The sequence below is a fragment of the Petaurus breviceps genome, unplaced genomic scaffold, assembly GCF_028583685.1.
Source record: "Petaurus breviceps papuanus isolate PSGF00001 unplaced genomic scaffold, PetGlider_PUasm1.0 38, whole genome shotgun sequence".
Taxonomy (NCBI): Eukaryota; Metazoa; Chordata; class Mammalia; order Diprotodontia; family Petauridae; genus Petaurus; species Petaurus breviceps.
The window spans coordinates 74,801,480-74,820,241 of record NW_027186304.1 but is presented as its reverse complement, the minus strand read 5'-3'; the positions used below and the strand labels follow the sequence as shown (position 1 = coordinate 74,820,241).

The 18,762-nt window shown below is 39.2% G+C and overlaps 1 protein-coding gene and 1 pseudogene across 1 annotated transcript; both read right to left on the bottom strand.

Annotated features, from left to right (window-relative positions):
• Positions 1-504: 504 nt before the first annotated feature.
• On the bottom strand, positions 505-2,226 carry LOC138170270 (glucose-6-phosphate isomerase pseudogene; annotated as a pseudogene).
• A 914-nt stretch (positions 2,227-3,140) lies between these two features.
• On the bottom strand, positions 3,141-3,711 carry LOC138170141 (small ribosomal subunit protein eS10-like). Its single transcript, XM_069099519.1, has one exon. The coding sequence runs from the start codon at positions 3,680-3,682 to the stop codon at positions 3,191-3,193; it is 492 nt and encodes a 163-aa protein (XP_068955620.1). The 5' UTR covers positions 3,683-3,711; the 3' UTR covers positions 3,141-3,190.
• Between the last annotated feature and the right edge of the window lie 15,051 nt (positions 3,712-18,762).

Below are 18,762 nucleotides of genomic sequence, written 5' to 3'. Positions count from 1 at the left end.
TGGATAGCAGTGGAGGATGGGATTTTTATTGCATGATATGCTTTTTACTCTTGTTGAACATTTTGCTGATCCATAACATGTTATATTATGTATCCCTCTGACTGGACTCTGTGATGGGAGGGCAAGGTCATGGGCTCCAGGGCCTCTATCTAAAGAGGGGATTTTCCTTTCCATTTCCCACCAGCTATATTACTTTTGTACTTTTCTGGAGCTTTCAATCATAGTGGGTTACCTTCTCTACCTTCCCTCCCCCACTTTTTTCTGTGTGGTGTTCTTCCATTAGATTGTAAGCTCCTTGAGGGCAGGAACTGTCTTAGTTTTGTGTATGCCTTGGATCCCTAGCATTTAGCACTGTGTCTGAGCCATGGTAGATGCTTAATAAATGTCACTCCCACCAGGCACGTTTTCATCGTCCTTTAGATAAATTTCTTTTCAGATTCAGGTTGTTACAGCATTAAGGACAATGGATTCAGGTTCAACACCCAGGTGAGACACTTACTTGTCTTACTTGGAAAAATTCACTTCATTTCTCTGGGCCTCAGTAAGTTCTTTGTAAAACTTAAAGAGCTGTACAAATACTAGCTGGTAGAAAGTGTATTGTCCGTTGGTCCCTGAGCTCTGTATTGGGGCTCCTGACTTGGTGATGCACTTCCCATTAGACTCCATGTCACCCTCCTAGAAGTAAGCAGCAAAGCAGTGCTGGTCATAGGGCAGCAGGGCCTGAGTCTCACATCCTGAACAGTTAATGTACCAGATGCCTAGCATGGCAAGTAGCACAGGAGCATTCTTGTCCAGTGGGGTGGTGGGAAAATGATTGTCCATCCAGTGAGCCTCTGGAAACAGCTGCTCACAGTTATCAAAGACAACATGCAGGGTGATGGAGGGCCAATAGCTAACCGCAATGAGTAACATCCACCAATCCAGTCCCAGAATTCAAACATATTTTGAGTGTCAATTCCAAAATCTTGAACTTTCAGTGCATTGGTATACAAGGCTACAAAGTGCTTTGGCATAGCTGAAGGATCCTTTGCTACTTGAAGGAACCACTTCTTGACTGTCTCTGCATTGGTGATGGTCTTCTTGTTGGTGAATATCTTGGAGGCAATGGTGAAGAGGGAGGTCTCCAGGTTGAGCTGAGCAAGGGTCTTGACAATATGTGTACCATCAATATTGGAGACAAACCAGACACAAGGACCTCCTCTGAAGAAGGGCTTGAGGGCTTCTGTCACCATCAGAGGATCCAAGTCAGAATCTCCACATCAATATTGATCACATCTGTAATCAGCTTCCTGGTATAGCCTTTCGAGTATCCCCTCTGGACATGGTGGCAGAATGGCTTCATTTTCTCCAGCACTTTGTTTTCCTCTGATACCATGTCCTTGCCATCCACTAGCATATGTGTGTTGGAGTGATTCTGTAGTGCCATATGGAACACTGCCCCATCCTTGGTGAAATTGATCTTTGTCTGCTTGAACATTTGTTCCCAAGCATCTTCCACCTCTCAGGACTTAGCCAGCTCAATCAGCATCTTTATCACATCTTCTCTAATGAGGTTTTTGGAATAATACACAGGGATATATCCATTTTTGGTGTTGAAATTCAGGCTGAAGCAGTTGAAGTGGTCCTCGTCAGCTTTAGAAAGGGAACTGGGCATTGAGCTTGGACCCATGCTTCCAGTGACCCTGGACTAGCTTCTGGAAATTTGGGTCCTGACTGAGCATGGTTATGATGGGGACATGGACTGCTCAGAAAAATACAACTTCAAACTGAAACACTTGCTACTGTGCAAATGATTGGGTTAGTTTATTTTTTAAGGTGTTATTTTTTCAATATTTTTGGGGTCTCCTTTAGCAAGCTATTGATTCATTTTTCATGATTTTCTTGCATTACTCTCATTTCTCTTCCCAATTTTTCCTCTACTTCTCTTATTTAATCTTCAAAATCCTTTTTGAATTCTTCCATGGCCTGCAAGCAATTAATATTTTTCTTGGAGGCTTTGGATGCAGGAGTTTTGACTTTGTTATCTTCTTCTGGTTATATGTTTTGATCTTCTTTGTCATCAAAGTAAGATTCTATAGTCTAATTTTTTTATGCTGTTTGCTCATTTTAACAGTCAAATACCTGACTTTCTAACTCTTTGTCAAGGTAGGACTCTGCTTCTAGTGAGGATGGGTGTAGGTGTACTGTCTCAATCTTCAGGGATTTTGTCCAGCTGTTTTCAGACATACTTCTTGTAATCTGTAGATTTTCAGTTCTTCCAAGGTAGTATGATCAAAGGAGAGGTGTTTACTCCTTTCTTGACCTGTACTTTGGTCTGTGAGTGACCACAAACACTCTTTTTTGCCTTGGAATTGTGAGGAGGATTCTCTCTCCATTGCACTTCAAGCTTCACCACCCCAGCACTCCACCTCATCCTAGGGCTGTGACCCAGATCCAAGCAAGACAATACAAGAGAATCCTGCCAGCAAAGAGATTCCTGCAATCCCCCTCTGATTAGTTGCTGGATCCCCACACAGTCTGTGGACCAGGAGCTCTGGAAGCAGTTACTTCTGCTACTTCCACTGCCACCCCATAACCCCAGAGCTGGGACTGGACCATACTCCTCTCTCACCCAGGCCTCACAGAATTTTCTCACTGACTTTCTATACTGTCTTTGGCATTTTGGGGCCAAAATGTCTGGAAACCACCACTGCTACCAGTGATTCAGTCCCCTGAGACCTGCTCCGGCTCCATCTATGCCAGCATTAAGACAGCACTCTGCTCCCAGTCTGGTGTGATAGACCCTTTCTGTCGATGTTCCAGGCTGTCTTGTGTTGGAGATTTCTTTCACTCTGTCATTTTGTGGGTTCTGCAACTTTAGAATTTGTTTAGAGTCATTTTTACAGGTATTTGGAGGGTTTGGGGGGAGGGCTCAAATAAGTCCCTGCTTTTACTCCACCGTATTGGCTTTTCCCACCTGGGTTTAATAGCATTTATTTGAAAAAGACAATGGGGGACTTAGTTGTCTATAAGCTCAAAATGAGTTATAATGGGCTGCAAATCACAATATCAGTCTTCTTAAATATAAATATTGTATCCAACACAAGGTAATAGTTCTATTACCTGCTAGGCTAATCAAACATATCATGAATAGTGTGCTGTTTTTTTTTTTCCCAAATTTTATTCAATATGAAACATATCTCTACAGTTTTTATTGAGGAGGTTGACCACGTCCAAGACCAAATACACCTCTAAATTGGAATTCTGTTGCTGATCCAGCTCCAGCCTCAGCCTTCTTGTCAGCACCAGGAGGAGCAGCACTTCGTCTGTAAGTGTCTCTGTCAGCTTCACCCTGAGTAAGTCGGGCAGGTCGCTCACCCTCCAGACCTTTGGGCCGTGGCCTTCCTGTCTCAGGACGACTTCTTCGGAGTGTGGCAGGCACAATCTCAGGAAGAAGGTGAAGGTAATCCCGGAGGTACTGAATGCCCTCGTTGGTGAGGTACCAGTAGAAATGTCTCCATGCAAACTGCTCCTTAACATAGCCATGAGACTTTAAAGACTGCATGGCCTTCATGACATGGAGATTGGGCACATTCTTGTCTTCCAGCTCAGGGTGCTTTGGCACGTGAACATCCTTCTTGGCTACCATTACTCCCTCCTTAAAAAGGAGTTCATAGATGGCAATCTGGTTCTTCTTGGGCATCAATATCTCAGCGGCGGCGGCAGTTGCTGCTCTAGATGGAGCCCGGGATAGAAAAGTTGTGCTCAGTTTTAGACATTAGACTTTTAGGAGGGTCATTGTCCATTTGAATATATCCAGAGAAGGGTGATAAGGAATTTGTTCAGAAATCATATCATATGAAGAATTGCAGAAGGAGGGGATGTAAAGCCTAAAGATTTAGTAGAGATATTAGACCTGTCTTCAAACAATTGAAAGACTCTCATGTACAAGAGGGATTAGATTTGTTTTGAATAGCTCCATAAGTTAGAGCTAGGACCAATGGATTAATGTACCTATGAGGCAGATTTTGGCCCAATGCAAGGATAAACTTTCCAATAATTAGAACTATTTGAAAACATCATGAGTTACCTTGTGATGTAGTGCATCATAGGATAAGTTAATGCGAAACTGGGTAACCCCTAGTGCTAAAAGAATTTGTCATATCCCTAAATCTTTTGAGAGATATTACTCCCAGGATTTTCCAAATCTTTGGTTAGGAGAATATTTGGTGGGATGGCTACTCCTCAGTAAATTCACATAATTTTGGAGTGAGAGAAAAATATTTAATAGGGATTATAAAACACTTGAACTGCTAGAGGAAATTACTGGCTCAGTAACGAACACACAAATCCATAAAAACAACTCCTATGTAACTAAAATCAAAATCTTAAGAGTACCTCTCCCAGATACTATGCACAGGAAAGGAGAATCAAATGGCTTATGTATCAATACATATACAATACACAATGATGGAGAGAACAGGACTATCCACAAAAAGAAGGACCTAAGACTTGGGGCATGGACTATAACTTGATTGCATTTATAGCTGCTAAAAACAAAATAAAGCAAAAAAAATGAGTAAGCAAAGGAGGAAAAGCCACTTATAGATAGCTTCTATGGGGATAGAGAAGATCTGGGTTATATTCAGAGGATGACAATGGAGCAAAAAAAGTCATTCCCTTTTCAATGAGAAATGTTAAGTGGTCCCAAGCAAGAAAAGAATTCTAGGAGAAATTTAAAACAGATTTTAATAACAAATAAGAGAAATTGATGAAAAAATTTAAAAAAGAGCAATTCAAGAAAATCAAGAAAATTATGAAAAGAAAATCAACCAACTTGAAATAGAGAATCACAAGCTTAAAGAAAAATATAATTCCTTGAAAACTAGAATTAGGCAAAAGAAAGCTAATGACATTCTAAGATGCCAAGAAGTCATAAAACAAAATCAAATGAATGAAAAATAAAAGAGAATGTAAAACATCTCATCAGAAAAACAACTGCTCTGGACAACAGGTTGAGGAGAAATAATAAAAGAATAGTCAGTCTAATAGAAAATTACAATAAAAGGGGTGGCTAGGTGGCACCATGAATAGGGCACCAGCCCTGGAGCCAGGAGAACCTGAGTTCAAATACGGTCTCAGACACAACACAAAAACTAGCCATGTGACCTTGCGCAAGTCACTTAACCCAAATTGCCCTCCAAAAAAATTACAATAAAAAACATCTTGATACAATATTGTAAGAAATTATCCAGAAACATTGCCCTGAAGTTCTAGAACAAGAAGGCAAAATGGAAATAGAAAAAAAATCTACCAATCATCACCTGAGATTCCAAGAGGAAAATTTACAGGAATATCATAGTCAACTTTCAAGACACCCAGATTAAGGAGAAAATGTTGAAACAATAAGGAAAAAAAACAATTTAAATATCATCAAGCTGCAATAAAGATTACACAAGACCTAGTAGCTACTTCATTAAAGGACTGTAGGTCACGGAATACTATATTTCATAGAATAAAAGAGCTGGGATTATGACCAAGGGCAACTACCTAGCAAAGTTAACTATAATCCTGAATAAAAAATGAATATTTAATGAATTGAAAGACTTTCATGTATTTGTGACAAAAACAGCAGAACTTAAGGGAAAATTCAACACATAATATCCAGGAGAAATTTAAGGTAAACTTGAAAGACCAATTATAAGAGATTCAATGAGGTCACATTGTTTACTTCTTTTATGTAAAAATATTATCAGTACTCTTATGAGTGTCATCATTATTTGGGTAGTTTGCAAAAGAGGCTAGGGCTGAGTTGTGTGTGATTAGGTGATAGAGAAGAAGCTAGTAGGGGGAGGGCAAGTACTGATGGAAACTTACTCTCATTGGGAATGAGGAAACAACATAAATATTGAGAAAGTTATAAAAGTTTTCTAAATACAGAAAGAAATAAGAGAGCAAGGGGATAGGGCAATGGGGGAGGGTAAAGGGAAAGGGTAAGGGAGGGACTCTTGGAGGGATGGGTAGCTTAAGGAATAGGAGGGAAAGGTAGCAGGTAGAAGTGAAGCAGACAAGTGAGAAAGGATAGGAATAAGGTGAGAAGGATAGTGGGGAAAATAAGGAGGAAAATACACAAGTAATTATGGTTTAAAATGTGAATGGGATGAATTTATATTGATGTCTATTTCTATAGATAAAATGAAATGGATATCAGATTAAAATTTTGAATTCAATATTGCTTTTAGGAAAGAGAATAAAATATGTGAGGTACACACAAAGAAAAAAATAAATGGCAGGAGTAGAAATTATTATGTAAAAAAGCAGAGATAATAATCATGATCTCAGACAAAGTTAAAGCTAAAATAGACTTAACCAAAAGAGAAAAATAGGGAAACACGACATCGTGTCAGTAATATTATTTAATAATGTTTTAGACCACTTAAAATAACTAGACAGTATGAAACACTTGAGATTATACCTATCAAAACAGTCACAGAAATTATATGAAAAAAGCAAAAAAATACTTTATACAAATAAAGTCAGATCTAAATATTTGAAGTAACAATTGTTGTTCATGAGTAGTTAAAGCCAATATGATTCAAAAAATGAACAATTTTGCCCAACTAATCTGTTTATTTAATGCCATCCCAATTAAATTACTAAAAAATTATCATACTGAGTTAGAAAAAATAGTAACAAAGTTGATATAGAAGAACAAGAAAGCAGGGGGGAAAATATGTAAAGGAAGCAGATTCAGAAGTATCAGACCTTAAACTATATTATAAGGTGAGAGCATTCTTGAAGTATGAAATGGATAAAGTGGAAAATTTAGATTTGATTATTTTTTTTCATTTTTCAAATGCTTTATGAAATTCTGATTTACATCATTCATTTCCGCCAGATTTTGAGTTACAAATATTGTCCCCATTTTCCCCCTACCCCCCCACCCCAAAATAGCAGTCCCGCAGGATATCCCCTCCTCCAATCTGCTCTCTCCCATATCTTCTCCCATACCCCCTTCGACTTTTCCAGTGGAGCATGGTGGATCTCTATGCCCCAGTGCCTGTATATCTTATTTCCCAATTACATGTAAAATAGTATTAATAATAGTGTATATATATATATATATATTTAAACATTTGATTTTAAAACTTTGAATTCCAGATTCATTCCCTTTCTCCCATGCCACCCACCTTTACTGGGAAGATAAGCAGTTCAGTATAGGTTGTACATGTGTAGCTAATGCAAAATATTAACATAGTAGATATATTGTAAAAGACTGACTATATTTCCCTCCCTCCTATCCCACCTCCCACTTGTTCTATTCTTTACTTTGATCCCGTCCCTTTTCAAAAATGGGTGCTTCCAACTTCCCTTCCCCCCAGCTTGCCCTCCCTTCCATCATCCCCCCTCTCATCCCTTTCCCCCCTACTCTCCTGTAGAGTGAGATACTCTATTTAGTGTGTATTTCATTCCCTCCCTGAGCCAAATTCAATTAGAATAAGGTTGACCCATTCCCTTTTGCCTTCCCATTCTTCCCCTCCATTGTAACCATTTTGACTTGCCTCTTCTATATGAGATAGTTTGCCCCATTCTGTCTCTCCCCATCTCCTCTCATTATATTCCTCTCTCACCTCTTAATTTCACCTTTTTAATATCATCCCTTCCTATTAAATTGGTCCTGTGCCCTCTATGTATACATGTAAACATATATACACACATTCACATATGTATTCATACACCTGTATACCCTCCAATATAGACATATATATGTGTATATATATGTATGTATTTATGTATGTATTACTATTCCCTTCAACTATTTTCATACTGAGAAAAGTTTCCTCAGTTACAATTATTGATTTTCCATGTAGGAATGTTAATAGTTCAACTTTGATAAGATCCTTATGATTTCTTTTCCCTGTTTACCTTCTCGTGCTTCTCTTGCTTCTCATATATGAATGTCAAATTTTCTATTCAACTCTGTTTTTTTTCATCAAGAATGCTTGAGGGAGAGGCGGCCAGGTAGCAAAGTGAGTAAGAACACCGGCTCCAGTGTCAGGATGACCTGGGTATCGAATCCAGGTTCAGATACTTAGTACCACACCCAGAAATCACTGGCCGTGGAACCTTGAGCGAGTTACTTAACCCTGATTGCTTAAAAAATAAAAGAATGCTTGAGGGGCAGCCAGGTGGCACAGTGAGTAAGAGCGCCAGCCCCAGAGTTGGGTTACCTGGGATCAAATCCGGGTTCAGATACTTAGCACCACACCCAGAAATAACTGGCCATGTAACCTTGAGCAAGTTACTTAACCGTAATTGCTTTTAAAAAAAGAATGCTTGAAAGTCCTCTATTTCACTGAATAACCATATTTTCCCCTGAAACATGATACTCAGTTTTGCTGGGTAGGTGATTCTTGGTTTTAATCCCAGCTCCTTTGCCCTCTGGAATATCATATTCCAAACCGTTCCATCCCTCAATATAGAAGCTGCCAGATCCTGGGTTATCCTGATTGTGTTTCCACAATATTCAAATTTTTTCTTCCTGACTACTTGTAATATTTTCTCCTTGATCTGGGAATTTTGAAACCTGCTATAATATTCCTAGAAGTTTTCTTTTTGGGATCTTTTTCAGGAGGTGATTGGTGGATTCTTTCAACCTCTATTTTGCCCTCTGGTTCTGAAACATCAGGGCAGTTTTCCTTGAGAATTTCTTGGAGGATGATTGCTAGGTTCTTTCTTTGATCATGGCTTTCAGGTAGTCCAATAATTTTTTAAATTATCTCTCCTGGATCTATTTTCTAGGTCAGTGGTTTTTCCAATGAGATATTTCACCTTGCCTTCTATTCTTTCATTTTTTTGGATCTGTTTAACAGCATCTTCATTTCTCATAAAATCATTAGCTTCCATTTGCTCCAATCTAATTCTGCAGCAACGATTCTCCTCAGTGAGCTTTTGAGATTCTTTTTCCATCTGGCAAATTCGGCTTTTTAAGGTATTCTTCTCCTCATTGACTTTTTGACCCTCTTTTGCCATTAGAGTTAGTCTGTTTTTTAATGTGTTATTTTCCTTAGTCAGGCTGTTAACTCTCCTTTCATAATTTTCTTGCATCGTTCTCATTTCTCTTCCCAGTTTTTCCTCCGCTTCTCTTATCTGCTTCTTCAGGTCTTCTGTGGCCTTGTAATAGTAATGGAATTTAAAGATCCCCCTGTATTAGCTTGGTTTTTGGATTGATTGTGTTAAAACCCAGAGCTTGTGAATCCCACTTGTGGGATGGACTTTTTGATGTGAAAAGAGAGGGCTGAACTGGGAGGAGCTGGTGACATAAATTTAGAGAGACACAAGAAAAGAGAGAAGCAGAAGAACTTTTTGGAAGCAGCATCTTGGAGGCAGAGAGATATGGAGAGGATTGCTGAGGGCCAGTTTTAATTGTACAGGACTTTGAGAGCTGCCACCCAGAGCTGCCAAGGACTAAGGAGACATGGTTGTTATGCTGGTACTTTGTCTGTCTGTTTTGATGTTGTTTTGCCAAATTTGTCCACTGGTAAAAGACAGTCTTGTTGTTGCAGAGGTCCTGGAACCTTGCTCTTGGTTCAGAGGTCCTGAGACTATTCTGCAGACAGAGAGTGAATTCTGTCCACTAGTGAAGGACAGTGCTGTTGTTGCAGAGGTTTTGGAACCTGGCTGTTGGTTCAGAGCTCTTGAGACTGTTCTGCAAAGAGTTAATTTTGCCCAATGGTGAAGGCCAATGCTGTTGTTGCAAAGGTTCTGGAACCTTGCTGTTGGTTCAGAAACCCTGAAGGAGGATTTTCTTGTTGTATGTTTACAGAAATTCTGGAAGAGGGTTTTGCTAATGTTTTCAGGGGTGCAAGGACTGTTCTGCAGACAGAGAATGAATTAATGAGGACACTGGCAATGTATCTTGTGGCCTTGCTAAGCTTTGTATCCCCAGGAACAAAGATTGCTGAGAACATGCCTTGGGTCAAGATGAAGAAAAACCCACTCTTTGGGTATTAAATGCTGTGATTAAGCTTGTTGTAACTCTGGGGTAGATTCAGTTGTGATGCAATGGTGGAGAACTTTTGACTTTTTTGTGCTCTGTGATTGAACAAATGATTGTACTTTACTAATAATTGGAAACCAATCTCCATTTGAGAAGAGGGGCTTTGTGATTGTTTAAATGAATGTAATGTCCAGGGGTGGAGTAGTGATTCAGTTGTGATGCAATGGTGGAGAACTTTTGACTTTTTTGTGTTCTGTGATTGAACAAATGATTGTACTTTACTAATAATTGGAAACCAATCTCCATTTGAGAAGAGGGGCTTTGTGATTGATTAAATGAATATAATGTCCAGGGGTGGAGTAGTACTTGATTGAATTACACTTGGTGAATGCTGTATTTTGAATTATGCTATATTTTGATTTTCTCTGTTCTTAATTTGTCACTGAATAAAATGGAGAGCAGCTATGCTGGTATTTTGAACCTTGGGAAGCTGCCTTTGCTTGGCATTACAGGCCTGTAACCAGCTTGTATTTTCCTTTGAAGCTTTTGGTGCAGAAGTTCTGACTTCATTGTCTTCCTCCTGTTCCATCCTTTTTGTCCCTAAAATAGGAGTTTAATATTGGATTCTTCTGTTTGCTTTGCTTCCTTTGCCTGGTTATGTTGCCACTCAATTACCTGACTTTTGGGATTTTTGCCACAGTAGGACTCTGCCACCAGAAAGGGGAGCTTAGTTCCAAATGCTGAGGCTTTCTCAGCTGCTTGAGGTATTAATTGGGTACCCTCTCTGAAGCCTCCACACACTTTGGCAAGCTGGTCACACACCTCAGGACCTCCACCCTAGACCAGATCCAAGCAGATTAAAGCAAGAACGATTACCCTTCAGACGGATGCTTGGTCCCCCTACACTCTGCAGGCCAGGAGCTGAAGCTGCCATGTGGCAGCAGCTGTGCTGTAGCCCTCAGCTGCTTCTCGCCCCAGGAGCAAAAGCCGACACACTCCCAACTACTGGGTCCCAAAGTCCACACTGCACCGACCTCTCCCTTTGTCCTTAGCATCTATGTGTTGATAATTCTGGACCACCACAGCTGTTGGTGATCTGGAATCCCTCCAGCAGGCAGCTGGTCAGGCCCACCCTGGGGCTAAGACCTCTGGCTCATGTGGGGCTGGGGTTGGCTCCCAGAGCTCTGTGCTGGCTGATTCCTGCCATCCTGCCTGGACTGTCCTTAGCAGGAGATTAGCTTCTTTGTGCTGTTTTGTGGGTTCTGTAGCTCCAAAGTTTGTTCAGAGTCCCCTTTTGCATAGAGTGGAGATGGTGAGAGCCGGAGCCGTGCAGAAGTCCTTTTTCTATTCCACAATCTTGACCGCAAAGCAGCTTTGATTGTTTTAAATTAAAATTTCCTTGTATGAATAAAACCTATGCAGTCAAGAATAGAAGGAATGTAGAAAATCAGGGAAAAATTTCAATAGATACTCTCTCAGATAAAATGTGATTGGGTAGATATATTGCTGTGGTGTAGGAAGTGATGTGGTGGTTGATTTAGAAAAACATGGGAAAACTTGGACTTAAGAAGGAAGATGTTGTTCATAGAAATAGATGACAAGTGGGAATAAGCATTATACGGTTTTATATACGTATGCATGAGTGTATAGGTGCATGTTGATAGATATCTGTGTGTGTCTGTGTGTGTATCTCCATAGTTAATTGTAGCCTTCTTCAGGGTGAGGGTGCAGGAGAGGGAAGGGGAAAACTAAAGTAAAAAGTACATGGTAGAGAACAAAAGAAAACCTACATGGAAACAAAGAAAAGCTTTGCTTGGCAAACAATGTGTACTACTTATTACATAGGTTTTCTTGAAATGGAAATTTATTTATATTGAATCCTTTCTTGTGTTCTGCTGTGTACGTGGCAATGTTGTATTTTTCTTCTTTTGTATTTAAGTTTAAAAAAATAACAAAATTTTTCAAAAAACAAAAGTGGAGAATTTAAGCTCACAAGGCCAGCATCCTAAAATATTTTATTTTCTTCTTCTCAAAGCTGTAACTAGAGTAAGTCATCTGGATTTTTGGCTCAGGCAAAGAAATTTAGAGAAATGTTGATAGTCCTGTCCCATAGTAAGATTCCCCTTAATGCTGTCATCTTTTCCCTTGCCTGTTCCATCTCTGGCAGTAGCCTTAAGCCACAACATGCTTCTTGAAGTGGCTGAGAATTAAGAGATAAACGCAGGTCTTAGTTTCCTCCCCTGATAAGTCCTTCCCCCTAAAGTGGAGCTCATGGAGCAGTAACTTCATCCCTTGGTGTACTTCCTCCTTGTGGTGGCCATAATAATGATTTTCCCCTTTTCTAGCAACAGCCAAGCTTTCAGCATAGACATTTTGTCTTAACTCCCCCTTCAGCAATTTACCCATTCTACTTGCTTCATGCACAACAAATTCTAGTTAGTTGTCATTCCAGTTTGGGATTATGAGATTTTACATAGGAGATGGTCACACAAAACGTATTTATTTCTACCAAATTGATCAGTTGATAATTTAATTTCTGTAGGAGATTCTAAAATATTTACAATCTATTTTAAATTTGTTGTCCCACAGTATTCTCATCTTTTCATGCATGTAAATTTCATCCCAAACAGATAAAAACAGGTCTTCTCTTACGTATGTGTTTCCCACTCAACTAGAAGAAATTATGATATTCAGTGAATAGAGCACCGACCCTGGAGTCAGGAAGACCTGAGTTCAAATCCGGTCTCAGGCACTCAACATTTACTGGCTGTGTGACATTGCGCAAGTCACTTAACCCCAACTGCCCTGCCTTCCCCCCTCCAAAAAGACTAAAAAAAGAAAGAAATTATGGTTGCTTGAATGCTGTCTCACATTATGGTTGCTTGAATGCTGTCTCACATAACTGAATGGAAAATAGGAATAAACATAAAATCTTCTCCAAAGAAAGGCAAAAATTTCCTTTCATCCTCACTCTAGTCCATAACAGTAGCCACACATACATTTCTCTTGCTTAGTCTGCATAGATATGGAGCTGTATTGGCAATAATATATTATCTCTATGAAGAAAGCAGCAAATTTCTAAGTGAATGAATTAATTTCAGAGCAGATTCCTCATTTACTGTAATGTAATTTCCACCGTGGCTGCTCTTAAAAGAAGTCACCCCATATATCTTCAAGCCAAACTACTCATATTCATAGATTTTGGTTCTTTCTTTGAAGAGCATAAAATTTCCAAATTTTGTAAAAATTTAGTACAAATTTGGGCAAACCAGAAAAAAAATTTAGTGAGTAATAACGCTAATAACTTAATAACTAATTAATAACTAATAAGTTAATAACAGCTAGCATTTATATGTTTCTGTATTTTTTACAAAATACATTGCAAATATTGTCTCATTTAATCCTCACAACTACCCTGGTGCTATTATTATCCCCATTTTATTTATGAAGAACCTGAGGTTCAGGCACAGAGATGCTCAGCGCCTTGCTCAGATTCACACAGCTAGTGCTTGAACTCAAGATTCCAAGTCCCGTGCACTAATCACTGTGAAACCTACCCCCACAATGACTATTATTCTTCATATTCCAGTGTCCATCGTTGTGTCTTCCAGAGAGTTAGCTCTAGATACATGTTTGAATTGAATTGAATCCACACAAAAAGTTCTACACTTCACCTAAACACCCTCCTGTCTCTGGTTGGCTTGATTTTTTCTGGGCTTACATTTTTCCAAGGCCACTATTTTAAATTCTTGAAGTATTAAAAAGATTTGTTAAAGTCACCATAAAGTTTACTACACTACAGAAAAGCACTGTCCTAAGATTACTATCTGGATATCTTTTATCTAACTGGAAAGGTGACAGATGCAAGAAAATGCAGCTTCAGCTACGATGACAGATATATTTTCAATATCACTTCTAGGATCAAGGGTGAGTCAAGATCAATAAAACAAGTGAAGAATAGTATAAAGTGGAATTGCTATACTGCATGAATAAAACATTTAGTAAATAATCTGCTTTTGGTCCTTAGAGGAATCTTAACTTCTGTTTTCATACTATCTGAAATCTCCATTTTAGTAAGAATTATGGCTTTACTAATAATCACAGAAACCTGAGTGCTGTTATCTGCCAGTAACACGAGTCATTACTGTGATACATATGCTTTCAATTATACATGCAAAAGAATCCTTCATAGGAAAGGAGAGGGAGATCCCTAGAACATAGTTAAAAAATAGCTTACAGGGGTGGTTAGGTGGTGCAGTGAATAGAGTACCGGCCCTGGAGTCAGGAGGACCTGAGTTCAATTCTGGCCTCAGACACTTAATACTTACTAGCTGTGTGACCTTGGGCGAGTCACTTAACCCCAATTGCCCTACCTTCCCCCCTCCAAAAAAAATCAAAAAGAAAAATCTAAAAAGAATAGCTTACAATTATATAGCACTTTGCAGTTAACAAAACACTTCATGATGAGCATCCCTGTGGCATGGCTTCAACAGAGGTACAGTGGGTAAAAGTAGAGGACTTGAAGGTAGGATAAGCCTGGGTATTAATTTTGCCTCTGACGGTAACTTCATGATGATATTTTATCATGGGTATAATTATGACCTCTCTGCTGTTGACTCCCACATCTATATTTTTGTGGTTTAGTTGTGTTCGACTCTTCACAACCCTGTGAATCATGGCATGCCAATGATGTCCATGGGGTTTTCTTGGCAAAGACAGTAGAGTGGTTTATCATTTCCTTCTCTCCTGGAGTAAGGCAAACAGGGTTGAGTGACTTGCCCAGGATCACACATCTAGTAAACATTTGAGACTGGATTTGAACTCAGGTCTTCCTGACTCCAGGCCTAACACTCTATCCCCTGAGTCACCTACCTGCCTCTGCCACTGAGCCCCAATATTTCCCACAAGCTTCATTCCTACATTACCAGTGGTTGTCTATTGAACCTTTCCAAACTGGATTTTCAGGAGATATCTTGAATGCACCATATCTAAAACTGAACTCAGTATCTTGCCTTTCCCTACTGCCCCCCAATCTACTTTCCTCTCCAAATTTATTATTTATGTTGAAGGCACCACCATTCCTCCAAACTGCTACATTCATTACTTTGCCATTATCCACAGGTCTTTTTTCTCCTCTATCCAAATCTTGCTGTCTCTACTTCCACATCCTCTCCAGTCCTTAGGAGAGTGCCTGGAACATAGTAGGTCCTTAATAAATGTTAATTGATTGACTTTTCCCCTCTCATTTGACCCCTTTTCTATACACATACAGCTACTACCATAGTTCAAGCCACCATCCCCTCCTAGATTTTTGCAATAATAGTTTAATTGGTGCCTCAAATCTCTCCCTGCTCCAGTCCATCTTTTAAACTGCCGCTAAAGTGATTTTCCTCAAATGCAGTCCTACCAGGTCACTTTTCTATTCAATAAATTCCAGTTTAGACTCCCTATTGTCTCTAGAATCAAATATAAATGTCTCTGTTCAGCTTTTGAAACCCTACAAAACATGGTCCCAACCCATCTTTCCAGTGTCATTATGCATCATGCCCCTTTCTGTCCTTGATGTTCTAGCCAAAATGCCCCCTTCTTTGTTCTCCTCACATAATATTCCACTTCTTGTCCCCATGCCCTTGCACTGAATGTATTCTCCATTCTGGAATGCACTCACTTTTTACTTCAGTTTCATAGAACCCTATATTTCATGATCTAATTAGAAACCTCTGTGAAGGTTTTCCTGTCTCCATTGCTATAGGTTTTTCTCAAACTAAGTTCTGTTTAACTATGTTGTTTTTATTTTGTTTGTATTTATTCTGTGTATATCTATATGTCTCCCTGTGGTCTCTTCCATTAAAATGTGAGCTCCCCTCAAGTAGGTATGGTTTCATCCATTGTATTTTCACCTTATCGCCAAGAACAATACCTAACACATAGTAGGTCCTTAATAAATACTTGTTGTATGGGGCAGCTAGGTGGTGCAGTGAATAGAGCACCAGCCCCGGAGTCAGGAGGGCCTGAGCTCAAATCCTGCCTCAGACACCTAACACAAAAACTAGCCATGTGACCTTGGGCAAGTCACAACCCCAATTGCCCTCCAAAAAGCAAACTAACTAAATAAATAAATACTTGTTTGATTGATGTGTATTGACACTAGGTGAATCTTTTAACCTATGTGGACTTCAGTTTCTTCCCTTGGAAATTATGAATCATACCTGAAGAACCCTAGCAGTTCAGTAGAGTCTTCATCTGTAAAATGAGGGAACTGGCTTAGGAGATTCTTTCTGGCACTATATCTATGATTTTCTGAGAGAAGGACAGCCAGGAAAATCTGGGTTCAAGTTCTACCAGTGACATATATTTTTAAGTCTATGATTAGGAGGAGTTTACTTAGTCTTTCAATACCACCAGGTAAGTCTCTAAGATTGTAATATATGGATAAGCTGCTGAGATTTGTATCAGGGCACTAGGTGTTTCCTGCTTTAAGCCCTTCAACCTCCCATTAAGTCTTAGGTTTGGACAGCAAAATAGTATTTACTTCATAAAACCATTGAGGATCAAAATGAAGTAATGTAAAAATAAAGCATTTGAATATATTGAAGCCATGGTGCCAAATGGAAATGAGGCCGCTAATCTGTATGTAAGGATCCCTGCATTGACTTAGGTTTAAAATGTAATGTTATATAATGAAGGTCCCATGATGAAAATGCTATCCACATTGAGAGAGAGAACTGATGAATTCTGAGTGCAGATTGAAGTATAATATTTTTACTTTATTTTTCTTACTTTTTTGTAACATGGCTAATATGGAAATATGTTCTGCATGATTTCACATATATAGTTGATATCATATTACTCCATGGTGGGGGAGGGAAAGAGAGAATTCAGAACTCAAAATTTTTAAAATGAATATTAAAATTAAATAATTTTAAATGTAATGTTATTTATGATTTATTGTATTTTAGTTATTTTAAAAATATTTCCAAATTACTTTTTAATCTGTTTCTGTCATGGACTGTATGTGGCTCTAAGTGTTTGACACCTTTGCCTTAGAGCACTAGCTATTGGTTATTGTCACCCCCCACTTAACAGATGAGGAAACTGAGGTTCAGAAGGTTAAATAACTTCCCCAAGGTCATACAACTAGGAAGTGGCAGTAAAGATGCAAACTCATATACTCTGACTACTACTTAAGTGTACTCCACTAAAGTCACATCGCCTCTCTGCTAAACTAATGCAAAACAATTCTTACCTTCCAGGAAATTCATTAAGGACATAGCACAGTATACTTCTATACTTCATAGGCACTCTATTTGTTAATTGGGTAGTGTTTCATTTGACATTTTGAAATTCATGGCTTATATGTGTAATACACCACAGGCAGAAGCAGAGCTAAGAGCTCCACAAGACAAATATTTTGAAGGATATTTAGGTATCTTAGTAATTCTATTCCATTTCCCTCCTCCCTTAGAGAAATGAAAGTTGGCTTGAATCTGAAGAGAGAGAGAGAGAGACAGAGACAGAGAGACAGAAACAGAGACAGAGAGAGACAGAGACAGAGAGACAAAGAGAGACAGAGAGAGGTAGAGAGAGAGATAGAGATCAGGAAAGTATTGTATTCTCATGTCTTTGACAGAGACAGCTGAGTAGAGGAAGCCCTATCTCTGTCTTCAGAGATGCCCCAAAGTGAATGAGGGCGATTTAATCATGGCAGCATCAAGGGTAGCATTGAGATGAGGTTTACCTTCTTTGACTTTCTAAGGAAAGAAAGGAAGACAATGGATACTACTTCCCTTTTGTGGGAGAAAATAAGGGAAGATGATGGGAGCTACTGCTGGTAGGCATAGACTGTTCAAATTGACTTGTATAGCTGAAGGTCCAGACCTTGCTGTGGAGAGTGTGTAATAAATGCATAATTCTTTCCCTGTCTCCCCACTTCACCTGGGTGCACCTAAATTTGTTTCTTTACTCTGTCATAAGCAAGGCTTTTATGGGCCTCAAGCCAAGTACTCAGCAATGATGGGGCCACATTGACTAGTGATAAGCACTTCATTCTGGAGAGATGGGCTGAACACTTCTACAATGTTCTCAACAGAATATCATTAACCATTGCTCAAGCCACTGACTATATGCCTCAGGTTGAAGTCAATCCCTCTCTATCTGAGCTCCCAAGTGATAAAGATGTTTTGAATGCCACTGGGCTCCTCTCCTGTGGCATAGTGCCTGGTGCTGATTCTATTCAAGCAGAGATTTACAATGCAGGGTGTCTGCTGCTCATGTAAAAGCTGTCTGAACTCTTCTAGGTTATATAGCACAGAACTGCCCAGTATGGGCCCACATCAAAAATGGCACTGTGCTCTATGAGTAAAACAGAGTCACCATAGGTAAAACAAACAGACAAGCAAACAAACAAAAAAACAACCAAACACTATCATGAGATGTGCAAATTTAGAGACATCTCCATTCCAAATATTCATATGAACCATTTGTGCCCAACCTGTGGTAGAGACTTCCAAGTTTATATTGATTTGATCAGCCACAGTTGGACACACTGTACATTGATGCCATGTTTGGTCCTCTTCAAGTATGAAGGACAGAAAACACTACTACCAATTAATACTTTATTCCTTCATTCTTCACTCCCTTCCCTTCTCCTCCCCAGTCTCTGGATGTCAATATCCTTATTGTAAAATGAGGAGGTTTGGATTGACTGCCCTCTAAGGTTCAGCTCTGTCTCTGAGATCTTATGAAACTGAAAATAAGTATTACCAAGAAGCAATATGTAACAT

Bases quoted from the DNA above. Each gene is read 5' to 3' on its own strand.
- LOC138170141 (XM_069099519.1), bottom strand. From the start codon at position 3,682: ATGCCCAAGAAGAACCAGATTGCCATCTATGAACTCCTTTTTAAGGAG.